The 14,305-nt window shown below is 45.4% G+C and overlaps 4 protein-coding genes across 5 annotated transcripts; 1 reads left to right on the top strand and 3 right to left on the bottom strand.

Annotated features, from left to right (window-relative positions):
- Positions 1-59: 59 nt before the first annotated feature.
- On the bottom strand, positions 60-5,466 carry LOC132789603 (ATP-dependent DNA helicase Q4). The gene is made up of 7 exons (XM_060797704.1): positions 5,264-5,466; positions 2,758-5,206; positions 1,910-2,561; positions 1,048-1,845; positions 807-982; positions 431-747; positions 60-372 (listed from the first exon to the last, which is right to left on the bottom strand). The coding sequence occupies exons 1-7, from the start codon at positions 5,363-5,365 to the stop codon at positions 139-141; spliced, it is 4,728 nt and encodes a 1,575-aa protein (XP_060653687.1). The 5' UTR covers positions 5,366-5,466; the 3' UTR covers positions 60-138.
- Positions 5,467-5,694: 228 nt separating this feature from the next.
- On the bottom strand, positions 5,695-7,957 carry LOC132788509 (glycylpeptide N-tetradecanoyltransferase). The gene is made up of 2 exons (XM_060795961.1): positions 7,604-7,957; positions 5,695-7,402 (listed from the first exon to the last, which is right to left on the bottom strand). The coding sequence occupies exons 1-2, from the start codon at positions 7,830-7,832 to the stop codon at positions 6,189-6,191; spliced, it is 1,443 nt and encodes a 480-aa protein (XP_060651944.1). The 5' UTR covers positions 7,833-7,957; the 3' UTR covers positions 5,695-6,188.
- Positions 7,958-8,199: 242 nt separating this feature from the next.
- LOC132788510 (UDP-glucuronic acid decarboxylase 1) lies at positions 8,200-11,984 on the top strand. 2 transcript variants are annotated; one of them, XR_009632634.1, is made up of 3 exons: positions 8,200-9,248; positions 10,261-10,877; positions 11,843-11,984. XR_009632634.1 is itself a non-coding variant. In XM_060795962.1 (2 exons), exons 1-2 carry the CDS (start codon positions 8,406-8,408, stop codon positions 10,774-10,776), a joined length of 1,359 nt encoding a protein of 452 aa, XP_060651945.1. In that variant the 5' UTR covers positions 8,200-8,405; the 3' UTR covers positions 10,777-11,523. The 2 variants fall into 2 exon arrangements, 1 of the variants encoding a protein (XP_060651945.1); XM_060795962.1 differs by lacking the exon at positions 11,843-11,984 and having other exon boundaries at positions 10,261-11,523.
- Positions 11,519-13,363, bottom strand: LOC132788508 (steroid hormone receptor ERR2). Its single transcript, XM_060795959.1, has 2 exons — positions 12,806-13,363; positions 11,519-12,751 (listed from the first exon to the last, which is right to left on the bottom strand). Exons 1-2 carry the CDS (start codon positions 13,361-13,363, stop codon positions 11,831-11,833), a joined length of 1,479 nt encoding a protein of 492 aa, XP_060651942.1. The 3' UTR covers positions 11,519-11,830.
- Between the last annotated feature and the right edge of the window lie 942 nt (positions 13,364-14,305).

Below are 14,305 nucleotides of genomic sequence, written 5' to 3'. Positions count from 1 at the left end.
CTGTTGCTGTTCGAGGGAATTCCCTTTTATCTAATTCAAAATGAAACAAGTGCTTGGAGTTACAGTCTTTTGGGAACATTTTAGAAAAGAAAAAACATTTAAAATATATGACAAAGTTTAAGATTAGTATAGTAGTTATCACGTACGTCGCTTCACAATCTCCAGGTTGGCCAGCTTGAGAATGCGATTGAAATCAACTTTAGTGTGTGCGCGCCAATAGCTGCAGCGGCCCCACATTACGGCCGGATAATTGGGACTCGTTATGCCGTGGAAAATGCGTGCAATGTTGCGGCCACTGAACGTATTATCGGGATACATGTTGATCAGAGCATGAACATCGGAAATAATATGATCATCTGGCACATTACTTGGCTGTAAATTTAAAGTAATATTAAAAAGACATTGAAAAAATTTAATTGTTTTTGTATACCTCAATTTCCAGCTCCAAATCTTGCGGATAATCATTGCGGAAGTAGTTGCGCACAATGCCCTTCAATTGAGTGGAACGATCTTGCGGAAAATCGGCGCTACAGCAATGCACACACATGTTGTAAGCCACAGCGGACAAACCATGTGCCACATACTGTAATTGAATGAGCTGGGTTCGCTCCTGCTTAACAGAGCGAGAGTACAGCGTATCCAAGGCATTGTCAATTTCCGCCTCACTGAAATCTCCCGGTGCCTTGATGCGAAAACCGAGATCAAAGAAGCTGACGGTAATAGGCGAGCGCTTTGGATAGCCGTTGACTAAGGATTGATGAAATGGTTAGCAAGAGAATAATAAATAAAGTTTTTTCTCATCTTACTTTGCATCCACTCGAGGTTCTTTAACTGATACTTGACCACACCGCTGTTCCAGCCGATGCCAGCAGCAATATCAATCACAGAGAACTCAATGATGTTGGCGTCTTCTTTGAACGTCTTATTCTTGATCTGTAGCGCAATAGCCATTGCCAGCGGTGGACATTCCTTGGCTGCATGTCTTTTTAAAAGAAGAATGATTTAGTAAATCTATACGCAAAATTCGAAATAGCGTTTCCAACTTACTTTAGGTACTTGGGACCGCCGTAGGAGATGACTTTGGCCATAATGTAGGCAGAGCTTAGCACATTCATGCACCAGCGCGGCTCCAGTTCCATATAGCACAGCAGCGTCGATATATTCTCAGCTGGTATATCCAGAGCCTCGACAGTTTGCTCCACTGAGAAACCAATCTCATGGCCGGGACAGACATGCACTCGAGCGCCAGATGTATCACTGAAATCCGCCGCATCTTTCAACTCACTTACAGTGGCTTCCTCGACAGCTGCTGCACTGTTGCTGCTGCTGCCTCCAGCACGCTGCTTGTCACAGCAACAGGGCACAAAGATGCGTTGTAGCAACTTGCGGATAACATGTCGATCAATCGAATTGGCGTAAACATGACGCCGCAGTTCGCTTTGATCATTGCCCTTGGCATCCAAGAAGAGATGACAATGCGAAGTGAGGCCATCGCGACCAGCGCGTCCAATTTCCTGCACATAGCTCTCGAAATTCCGTGGCATATTGTAATGGATAACAGCACGTATGTCCGGCTTGTTGATGCCCATGCCAAAGGCAATGGTGGCCACCACAATGCGTAGCTCATTTGCCATAAAAGCGTTCTGCACTGTGCGTCGTCTGGATGCGGGCATACCGGCGTGATAAGGTTCCGCCTGCCAATTGACACGCTTGCGCTTCTTCTTCGTCTGCTCTGGTTCAGCTTTTGACTTGCGATCCTGCATGCAGGTTCGTATAAAGCCGGCAATGCGTTCGCATTCATCACGTCTTGTGCAATAAATGATGATCGACTGGCAGCTTTCAAATCTGCAAGAATGATATGGTTAAAGAAGTCAACTCTGTGAATCTAGTTCATCTAACTGTCTCTTACCTTTCGCTGTTAAGCAGCTGCAGCAGCGCCGCATCGCGGTTCTCGTCCTTGGACACCGAGAGTACAAGATTATCGGGCAGAGGAATATCACTGATAATGCCTCGCTCGCCATCCGTAATACCCAAGTGATTGATGATGCTGATGCGCGTGGGCAGCGTTGCTGTGGCCGTCAAACCCAGAACTGTTCGCACTCCCAGATTCTTCTTGAGCACCTTGCAGATCATCAGATAGCTGGGACGAAAATTGTGACTCCACTGCGACACACAATGCGCCTCATCGATGCAGGCAAAAGCAATAGGCGGCAACGTTCGCAATATGGCACCAAAACCCGTCGCACGCTCTCCGGACACAACAGCCTCGGGTGATACGAGAAGTATATCAATCTCGCCATTAGCAATCAGTTGTTGTATCTTCATCCGTTGCTGCGGCGTCTGATTCGTGTGCAGGCAATGAGCACGCAGAAAATGCGGCACTCCCGTCACCTGATCCTCCATGAGGGACACCAGCGGCGAGATGACCAAGGTGATTGCTCCCATACGACGACTGTATAGATAAGCAGGCAGCTGGTAGCAGAGCGACTTACCGCTGCCCGTGCTGAGAGTGACCAGCGTGGACAGTCCGCTGAGTATGCGCATGACAGCGCGATCTTGGCCTGAAGGAAAGAAAATGTTGTTGTTAATTAAAATTAGATTATTTTCATTTAAGATTGATTTAAAGAAGTATAATTGCATAATAAACTTAGCGTTGACTAATTTCGTGTCCCAAAAAAATCTTCCATTCTTCAGATATGCAAAGCAACTTGTCAGCTCTTAAGAATATTATCAGCTATACAAATTTGAATTTCTTACCCTTGCGAAAGTCCTTGTGGCCAAACAAATGCAGCGCTTCGGTAACCTCCGCCGTTAGCTCTTGCACACTACCATCCGCATTGAGATCGTAGAGAGGTTTGACGCCACCATGACCACTTCGCGCCTGGCCACTTGTGGAGCTAGCATCCAGGCCCGCCTGCTTGAGAAACTCCTCGGGTATTTTGTGACCCACATAACTCTTAATGGGCGAGACCTGTTTTGCGGTTTGCGAGGAAGCAACTGCAGCATCGAGTGCTTCAAAGTCCATGTCAGAGTCATCGCTAGACATGTGCGGTTCATCGGGTGTTCCGCTCGCCTCATCTACATCCATTTCAACTGCAGCATTTTCCTCCTCTTCATCGCTGCTGCTGCTGCTGCTATCGGCATCTTGATAGATGGCTGCATTAGCCGCCTGAGGCAGCCGCTCAATGTTGCGACTGTGCGCCGCCAGTGCGCCCTGCGTGGCCATCTGTTCCGCCTCCTCCAGAGTGGGAAATGGCGATGGATCCTCTTCAAGCTGAGCGCTCAATGGCAACAGCGCATCGCCTTTTACCTTGCACTGCTGGGCAAAGTGCCCGACTCCACCACAATTGAAGCAGGTGAGCACGCCACCATCACATCCACCCATGTCCATGTCGGGTCCAGTCAAGGCTGCCACTCGCTTCTTGTGACGCCACTGTTGCTTCTTGTACTTGGAGAAGTTGATGGACTTTTTGCCCCGTGCAAATTTCTTCTTCTGTATGTTGATGGTGACAAAATTTTCGTTCAACTTGCCAGATGCGATTTTCTCCTCCAGCTTCTTGCGCGCCATGGCTCGCTTCTCATCGATCGTGGCACTTGGTCTGGCTTCTGCTCCCGTTCCAGCAGCAAAGTTGCTAATGTAACGTTGCGCCACAACGTCCGCTTGCTCTAAGTCTTCAGCCTGAATGCGCGGCACAGATGTAATGTCGCCCGACTCCAGGGCTAGCACATACTTAAGATCCTCCGGATTGAGTGGCTGCTCCTCGGGCTCCCCCTCCTCGGTTGCCTCAATAGCAGCTGCCTTGGCTTTGCCCTTTACAGCACGTGGCTTTGTTTGCTTTGGCTGTTTCTCCGCCTTTGGTTGCATTTCTGCCTTCGGCTGCTTCTCAGTCTTGGACTTTGCCGCTGGCTTCTTTTCAGCTTTGGGTTTTTGGCGTTTGGCTGTGGCCTGCTTGCGCTTCGCCTTCTTCGTTTGCTCTGGCTCGTAAGTTGCATCACGCTCCTCATCCGCCGAAAAGTCTTTACCCTCTTCCTTCTCCTCCTCCCCCGCCTCCAGCTTCTGCTCCATTTCAATTTGTGGCGGATCAATACTTTGTGCTGGCTCAGTTGCCAGCTTTACTTCGGTCAGCGCTGACGGAGAATCATTTGTAGTCATTATCTTTCGCCGCTTAGCAATTTGACGGTACTCTGGCTGCTCTGCTTCCTCCTCGCTCTCCTCCACCACCGAATCCGAGTCGGAATCCTCAACAACTGGCGCTGTTGCAGTTGGCGGAGCGGCAGCTTGCAGCACTGGAGCTGGCTGCACTACAGCTGGCTGCTCCTGTGGCGGCTCTTCTAATTTCATCACTATTGGCTTCAGCTTGCTAACATCGATGTTGGACAGTCCAAAATTGTGTTTTTTGCCAGCCGGCGTAGCATTATTATTGGGTTCCGGCTCCATTTGCCCCATTTGTGGCTCCAATGAGTTCTGCGCCGTGTTCCGTTGCAACCAACGCTCATCCACATGTGTTTTGATGGCCTCCTTGCTTGCCTTTGGATCCGCCGCCAGCAGCGCATTGCCAGCAATGGCTTCTGCGGCCTTAAAGTCTTGTGCCTTGCGTATGAGTATCGTTTCCAGGTCGGGCAGCTGCTCCATCATTGATGCATCGTTATCACCTTTGAGCACACTCGATGCACTCATATTGAGGGAGCTGCGTGACATAGGCTTGCGAGGATTGCGCTTGGCAAAGCTGCGAGACGATTGAAACAGTTTGCTGGTTATGCTCGGTTTAATGCTGGGCGTTTTTGACTTGGCGGACTCCTCCAAGGAGGTGTTCTGCTGCTCCACTGGTGGCGGTTGCTTCTTGCTAACGTTTTCACCCCAGGCGGTTTGATTTTGGGCTAACTCTTCCGCAGCCTCAAATTTGCGTATCACATGATTCTCATCGAGATTGGCCAGATTACTGAGCGCTTGTGGCGTAGGCAATTCTTGAATATTGGAGAAACTCTCACTGTTGCTTTGCTGCACCAATGCGGAAATGTTTATCGGCAGTTGTGGACCGTCATCGAGTGTTGAGACACCCAAATCCTCGGATTGCGTCATTTCCAGCACATCAAAGCCATCTTCGCTGAGCACATCGTTGAGGGTCTCCTCGAGAAACGATGTCTTCAGCTTATAATACATTTTGTAAGAGTCGCGTATCTCCTGGCTGGCCTCTCTTATATCATACTGCAAGTAAATCTGATTATTCTCTGCGCCCAACTCTAAACAAAATGAATTATTTACCTTGGAGGGCACTCGGCCGTGTTTCTTTTTGAAATCCTTCTCCCATATCTTGACGCGCAGCTTGTACTTTTGGTATTTATCTTTAAAAATTGATTCGTCCATAGCGTTGTTGAGAATTATTACAATTACTACATTTAAAAACACACAACTAAGCAATATAAGGCAGATGGATAACACACCTGTTTTTTGCTGAGCGCGCGCTTTTTCTGCAATGGCAGCAGTTGCAAGGGCGGCGTTGCCAGAACTTTTGTAGTTGCCATAGCAATGGTGCCAGACTGTCTTAGTGACCATGGTGTTGGCTGTTGGGCGCCAAATTTGAAACGTACACATCTACAAGACACTGGAGACAACACTCCTGTGGAATTTTAAATATAGACGCATATTTAAAATTCGAACCCAAATTCGGTAAACTATAAGAAACAATTGCTGCATTCCAATATTTATTTCCCATAATTTATTTGAATAGTTTTTACTCCTCCTTAGTGTTTTATTCAATAATCATTTTCCATTTTATGTTATACAGAAGCTTAGCAGTTGCATTTCATGTGTCTTCGGGAAGCAACAAATTACAGATGTAAAAAAAAAACAATTTTAATTGTGTGTAGTACACAGAATTCGTTAAACGAGGAATTACAAAAATATCAATAGCAAAAAGCACACGCAAACCAAATTTCCAGATTTTTGCTTACATCGAAATGGTACTTATAATTCAAATATTTAAAGTTAGACTTTCCAAGTGCGACGGCAGCAGCTAAAGCGGCGGCGGCGGCAGTTCAGGCGATAATAATGATTGAATCGTTTTGCGTGCGTTACTGTTTGTTTTGTGGAGTGGTGTTGTAGTTTGGGATGTTGCGGATGTTGTGTAGTGATGGATTGTAGGTAGGTGTAGATCAAATGCCTCTACTGTCCAAATCCAATCCCAATCCTACATGAGTATCAATGCAATGTCCTCGGGCTGCATGGCCGGGCATCGCCAATTGTACAAATAGTACTGCAAATTACCGTCGCCAGCACCAAACTTCAACGGCACAAAGAACTTCTTATTCTCCATCAGATCAAGCGCATTATACACATCCATTTGGACATTACGCGCCGAGATCAAAGCATCGTTCATCAGCTCAATCCATGGCGTCTTCGTCGACACATTGTAGAAAGAATATGCGGCACGCACATTCTTGTGCACCGGATGATGCATAACGGACGAGGGCAGACAGTAGTAACTGGTCAAATCGGTGATGTTGCCCTTCTCGTCGGCAACAATAAAGCAATCGATGATGCCATCACGTGGCGTGAACCAATGCTTAAATTCCTCCTTGGTAAACATGGGACCCAACGAAAAGCGCTTCAAGTAATCCTCAAGCAATTTGTGCGCCTTATCCATGTCTTTGGCTGTGATGCGACGATAGCCCTTTGTCTTAGGCTGATCAGGCAGTTTGTAGAGTTTGACGGTGCGTTGCATGGTCATGTTGCGTGCCAGATGCGAGAAGCGTACATCGACCAGCTTCTTGGGATTCAACGAACGATGCCAATAGCGGCACGTTGACACCGGCGTGGGCAGCACAACGCCCGCTGTGTAGGCAGCCTGAAAGATGCCCGTCAAATTTACGCGTCGTGTAATCTCACGAATGAGAACCGGAGCGACACGTTTGCTGCGCAACTTCTTGTGCACACACAAGAAATTAATGTCGACCACCTTGAGCACCTTCTCGTAAGTTCGCAATTTGCTGGGAATGGCCGAAATGAAGCCGACCAATTTACCGGATTTCTCCACACGAACGCCAACGTGCCAGTCTCGTTTCCAGCCTGGTGGCTGCAGAGACCACTTCAGGAACTCCGGCTGATAGTCGAAGCGAAACATGGCATCATCGTCCTCTACATAATTCTCATTAAGTAGCGTGTACAGCTCCTTCAAATCGCTGGCATCGTTCAGATCGAGTGTCACCCACTTGAAGCCGCTGGGCAAAGTGTAGGGTTCGGCACGTATATCGTCGATCTTTTTGTTGGGCTCAATGCACTCGTTGGTGGTCACCAGCTCATCCAGCTTAGTTACCGGTTGCGTTGACCAAAATGCAAATTTCTTTGCCTGTTGGCGGGTGTTGGCCATTGCATCCGTCATCGCCTGCAGCAGCGCCTGCCTGTCTGCAAGAGACATTTCATTGTTAATATGCAAAACTATTTTCATTTCAATTGCGGCATGTTAATATACATATGCATATTAACATACATACACACATAATTGTGCATTTTTAGCAAACCTAACCTCATTTCGGCTAAACGCTTTTCGTATTGGGCGCTTTTTTTCGCCAATTGTAAATATTGTTGCTGCATGTATTTACTTACTTTGTTCTGACGCTATAAAACTCTTGCCCGACTCCTTGGCATCTTCTGTAGCGCCACTAGCATTTGCTTCATTTGCTGCCGCCGAACCCAGCTCCATTAGCTTCAAGCCGGCAACGGCGCTTTCCACCATTTCCTTTGTGGCTCTAGCCACATCTTTGGTTTTCTGATGCAGCTCATGCTCACTCTCGTCGTCTTGGTTGGCGGCTGGTGTTTCGTCTGCGTTCGGCATGTTTTGAAGCGTTTACCGTTTTTCTCTTTTCAGGTTAATAAATTATTTTAGCAAGAAATTATTGCAATGAAATCGCAAAACGCCAAGCAGCTGACTCAACACTGCAGTTGCCAGATAAGGCGTATTAAGTTGTGAAGTATGGTCACTCGATGAAAATGGTTATTGAAATCGATAGTTTTTAATAAAATTATTTTTAACATTAAATACCAATCAAAGTTGATTATGGTAATGAAGAGTTGAAGTAAATGCTAAATACAGCAAAATAACAAAAGCCAACCCAAACATATAGAATAGTTTATGTAATCGATTCGTGTAGTCAATATATCGCTTATCGATACTATATAAATGTTATGCTGCAACAGCTGATGAGCGCGTACTCAGTGTGTGGAAAAAAACTGCTTTGCTTGCTGTTTTTGGGGGAGTAAACAAAAAATGTAAGAATATAACAATGCAATGTGGATGTGGGACTTGTGTTTGCTGATAAGAACAAACAGCGGTAGCGGGGAGTGAGTGAGCGAGCGAGCGAGAGTATTGTATTTCTGTCATCATCGCCACATCTGCTGTCGCGTCACAATGAGCTTGACAAAAAAACGACTAAGAATGGTTGCCGTTGCTTCTCTGACAGTTTTGGTGCTGATTTATTTATACAAAGTTGTGTTGACCTCCACTGAGATCTCGCCGAGCCGGAGCAGCAGCAGCCACTTGCTGAGTAATGGTGTCGTCGAGGAACAACATCAATGGCCACCCACCGAAGATGTGGAGCAACGAAATTTGCGAATTGCTTACGAGGCACAAAATGCGCAATTGCGTCAACAGCGCCAAGAACTGCTTCACACTAAAGAACAATTGGCCCACTTGGAGGAACAAGTGCGCGCACTCCAGGCAGCAACACCACGCAAATATCCGAAAGTGAAATATCTCAATTATAAGAATCGCAAACGCATCCTGATCACTGGTGGCGCCGGCTTTGTGGGCTCCCATCTGGTGGACGATTTAATGATACAGGGTCATGAGATTATTGTCGTGGACAACTTCTTTACGGGGCGCAAGCGCAACGTGGAACATTGGCTGGGTCACGAGAACTTTGAACTCATCCATCATGATATTGTCAATCCACTTTTCATTGAGATCGATGAGATTTATCATTTGGCTTCCCCGGCATCACCACCACATTATATGTACAATCCCGTAAAGACGATAAAAACGAACACGATGGGAACCATCAACGTGCTCGGTCTGGCAAAGCGGGTAATGGCCAAAGTGTTAATCGCGAGCACATCAGAGGTTTATGGTGATCCCACAGTGCATCCACAGCCCGAGACTTACTGGGGCCATGTGAACCCAATTGGACCACGTGCCTGCTATGATGAGGGCAAACGTGTCTCGGAAACGCTCAGTTATGCGTACGCCAAGCAGGTGAGATGACGTCAAAAATGTAATACATGAGGGCTTGAAACAGGTCTGCAAACTTCCCTAAGGAAAGACCATTCCAAGGTCTTTTCTACTAAAGTAGATTAGCACACTTGCACCGCAGCTTCGACCGCGTCTTTTATAATGACAGCGGAGTAAAATTAAAAGCTAGAAGCTGCACCACTTCTTTCTTCTTTAGTACTAATTTGTACTACACATTTCTATAAATATTTTATTATTATATTTGGAGCTCATATTTAGAGAATGCCATTCTTATGACAGGCTCAAAAGTCGTAAAAATACCTTGTTTACAAATTTCAACCTTGCTTTTACGATTTGAATTGCGCTTTGATAACTGCCTGATTATCAATGCTCAACTGTATATACAATACAAAGAATCTTCTGTATATGGAGTATTCTAACTACGTATACGAAAAAACGTTTCAATTATCACTTTGTTAAATCAAGAAGCAAATATTTAAGTTTCTTTTATGTATGTTTTGTTAACATTCTGTTCGAAAATACTAAGTAAATAGCAAGTTCTTTCAACAATGATCTCGTGAGTTTATGTACACGAGTGTTTTGAGTAAATTAAAGTAGCTCCTAACCTTGACTTTGTGAAGAACCAGAAAACTGTAAACATGCCTTCCAATAATTAGGTCACTCCAAGCAGACTCGACTAGTTATAAGTTTAAACTAGTTTGCTATATAATCTATACAACCAACTATTGAAAATTAAAAATTAGGTGGGGTTTCGCATATTTGCATAAAAGACTTGTCTTTCTTAAAAGCTTAAGAATCGTCATGTTTATATACTATATAAGCTTATAAAGTCCGTTTCGTTCCGTCTGTCTTTCTTAAAAACTTAAGAATCGATATAGATATATATAAATATCAAAAAGTCAGTTTCGTTCCGCCTTTAATTTAAATGATATGGTACCAATTTCATAAAAACTTCTCGGTTTTAATATATTTAGTATTATATACTTGACTAATTCACATATTTTCGCTTCATTAGGAAAAAGTGCAAGTCCGAGTGGCGCGCATCTTCAACACCTACGGACCCAGGATGCACATGAACGATGGTCGCGTGGTGTCCAACTTTATACTTCAGGCGCTGCGCAATGAGACAATTACGGTTTATGGGAATGGCAAGCAGACTCGTTCGTTTCAATATGTTTCCGATCTGGTCGATGGACTGATTGCACTGATGGCTTCCAATTATACGCAGCCCGTGAATCTGGGCAATCCCGTGGAGCAAACAATTGGTGAGTTTGCCAACATCATCAAGCATTTGGTCGGTGGCCAGAGCGAGGTGAAACAAATCAAGGCCATGGAGGATGATCCGCAGCGTCGAAAGCCGGACATAACGCGGGCCAAGAAACGGCTCAACTGGGAGCCAAAGGTGCCCCTGGAAACGGGTCTGCTGCAGACCATCTCCTATTTTCGCAATGAGCTGGCGCGCAGCGATCGCTTCCAGGAGAATTCGCGCAAGTACTTTGAGTCACCGGATCTGCAGCGAAGTCGGCCGTAACCAAAAACCAACCAGCAGTAGCAGCAGCATATCGGAACTTGTGTGTGCCTGTAAAAGCCAATTAATTGTGTGTAATTGGAAACGTCTCTAGTCTGCAAAATGTAAATATGACCATCGATAGAGCTAAACGATTCTCCATAAGCGTAGGTATTAAGTGTTCCAAGGGTAGTCACGATTAATTCATCATCAGTTGCAGTTTGCGCCTCATATACGTAATATAATTAGTGAATTCGCTCTTGTTTCGTTTTCTTTTCATTCGACAACGTGCAATCGCAGAATACCCTATAAAAACTAGCTATAGCAAAGCTACAGTCGAGTGTAACCGACTTTAAATTACCCGCTACCCATTTTAAGGCATTATTAGACAATTGAATGCGATTAGAACATAATGATTTTTGACTTATAAAATGATTTCTAGATCCGATCTTAAAGAAACTCAATAACCAATTAGAACTATTATCAACATTGTAATCTATATCTTTAACATGTTGTAAACCAAATTATAAAAAGAGAAAAACCTAAGCTGAAATATTTTCAACATATTTACAACATGAAGCTTCTCGCTCTGATAATCTTCGAGTTCGAGATGTTGTTTTTATACTATTCTATTTGGGTATCGGGTAGAAGAACTACTACAATAATAATTAAGTTCAATTATATATAAAACGTGTTAATTGTCTGCCTTTTTGTAGTTGTAGCCGTAGTTGGTAGAGTTCATTAAATGGCTTTAAGTTTTTGTCAATACAATTGTTGTTTAATGTTTTTAATGAATTAATCAATTAATTCGATTGCAACTGCAATTACGATTGCAAATGCTCACACACTCACATTCTACACACGCTACAAACACGAATGCTATGTACACTTTATGAGCTACATCTTTTTTTTTTGAATGCTTAATGTTCTAGATTAGTAACTATGATTTATCTTAAACCGACTATATTTGCACCTTGACTTATGAGCTACACTCTCTTCCGCAACTATTAACTGCCTAATTGTGGTGCTACCTGCTCCTGGTCTTCGTCCACGTATTCCCTTCCATCCGGTTGCCCTTTCACCTGGCCAGCGGCTCGAGCATCTCGAGAAACAGTTTCTTCATGTTGATGAGTTCGTCGCGTGCAACGCCACGCCAAAAGCGGCGTAATATGTCGTCTGCCTGCCGCAACGAGGGCAGCAACAGCAGCAGCTGCTGCTGATGGGAGACGGCGGAGGAGTGGCGCAGCAAATAGACGACATCGTTGAGTGAATTAAGTATGGTGTCGCGGAAGGCGCGCAACGAACTTTGATCGTCCAGCAGTATATCACAATTGGACAACAGCAGCGCCTTCAGCAGATAGTATTCCTCGCGACGCGGCGAAATGCGTTCCATGCGCTGTGCGATCTGCACACAATGATAATAGAATTCCGTGTAGCCGCATTCCTTGGCCAGCAGTTCATCCATCCACACATCGGTGGCAAAGCATAGTTTGCCATTGAAGGGCAGCGAACGAAACGTCAATTGCAAAGTCAAGATCTCGGCCCACGACACTTGCAACAACTTCATTTGATCGTTGAGCGGCAACTCAATGAAGCCGGGTATTTGCTTGGCCCAGCCAATGACGCTGACCAGCTCCTTGTCGTAGAGATCGCTGAGAACGCTCAGTATCTCGTGTGGATCATTGCCGTTGTTGTTGTTCTGGAAAATGCATGTTCCTGTTGTGGTGCCATTCGAAGTGCTATTGCTGCTGCTCTCTAACTTGACGCTGCCCGACGATGAGGATGCTTCATCCGTGCAGCTTGTGGTGTGCGGCTGCTGGGCTGGCTGCACGCTCAACGCATCCGGCTCATAGGAGTTGAGCACGTCCAGTATTTTGACGTCGCACAGCGATGTGGTGCTGGACTGATACAGCAGCTGCATGGTTTGATACGAGTTGGACACGGGATTGCGGCGATATTTCTGCCGTCCGCCACGCACACGATCCAAACGCACGCCCTCCTTCAAAGCGAAGATGATTAATAAACCGTATATTTTAGATATTCAAGTACTTACCTTGAGCATGCCCATGAGCAGGCACTTCTGGAAGCGACACGCCTGGCACGCCTTGCGTCGCCGCTTGTTGATCTCGCACTCATTATTTGCCGGACATGTGTACTCAATGTTGCCCTGTATGGTGCGCTTGAAGAACGCCTTGCACGCCTCACAGCTGGCGACGCCGTAATGGAATCCCGAGGCTACGTCGCCACACACCAGGCACAGACGACGCAGTTCATCGCGCATTGAATTGGCATTGGCATTGCCACTGCTCGATTGATTTGTGCCACCGCCGCCACTGGAGGCGCCTCCCTTGTTGCTGCTGTCCCCATCGTTGCTGAGCGAGACGTTGTGCAGATCGCAGGACAGTGAAGTGGTTGAGCTGCAGAGTTGACGCTCCGGCGACACCGATGGCGATGACTTCATGCCGCTGTTGCTGTTGCTCGAGTTGTTGTGGCCAGTTGTCGTTGACGTTGTCGTCGTTGTGCCTGAGCTTGTGGTTGCCTTTGAGCTGGGACTGGCCGATGAAGTGTCCACCTCCTGTTTGATGTGCAGTACGCTGACGCCGTCGGACATATTTCGAGACCGAAGAAGTTATTGAGCTACAAGTTAAACAACAACATCACAACGGTTAAAAGCAAACTAGTTAAGAGCGTCACCATACACAGCAGCAGTGGGTGCTTCAAAAATATTTGTGCACAATCATTGCGCTTGAAATTCTTCTGTGATTGTGTTTTAAATGTCAAAAGTACACGGCGAACGATAAAAGACCGAAATGAGGGACTGACAACGTTTTAGCGAGCGTTTGAAAGCGTCGACGGCGACGGTGACGGCGGCAGCGACCGCTTAGCTAATTATTAATGAATGTAAACAACAGCAGAAATTGCAATTAAAACGCGGCCACACTTACACATTCATGCAGTTATGCAGTTTGAATTGCGCTCTCACAGTCAGTGCTGCCAATTCAATACATTTCTTCCACAAACAAGCTGGAAAAACAGCTAAATTTTTGGCAGCAAATTTATAATTATCTGTACCGCATTTTTTTGGTTTATTAAAAATTCAATGCGATGCTAATAAGCGCATAATAAAAGCTACAATTAACAGCCATATGCACTTAAATAAAAAATTAAACCCATTTTTGAGTTTCTTATTCTCATTTATGCCGTTATCTTGGCAGTCTCATTAAATGTACGTAGGTGGTTATCGACATTATACTGTATATTGGGGTTTTTTCAAAATGTGGGAACAAACTTGTTTGCAACATTTGTTGGGAGAAATAATAAATTTATGAATTACTTATGTCTCTGCAATCTTACTGATACCAGTTATCTAATGAATTCGTTCTACACTATTTGCGCCAAAAATAAACTTGAGCGGAATCTCGTTTTTGACTAAAGTTTTTTGTTTGTAGAATTTTTAGCTTTTTCCAACAGAGTTGGCAACACTGATTGCGCCATCTCGCTCTAATGAGAGCACAGTGTGCCCCTTTTTGGGTACTTGGCACTTGGCGCGGTG

The sequence above is a fragment of the Drosophila nasuta genome, chromosome 3 (assembly GCF_023558535.2).
Source record: "Drosophila nasuta strain 15112-1781.00 chromosome 3, ASM2355853v1, whole genome shotgun sequence".
Lineage (NCBI taxonomy): Eukaryota > Metazoa > Arthropoda > Insecta > Diptera > Drosophilidae > Drosophila > Drosophila nasuta.
The sequence above is the reverse complement of the archived record's forward strand: the minus strand, read 5'-3'. Positions and strand labels throughout refer to the sequence as shown.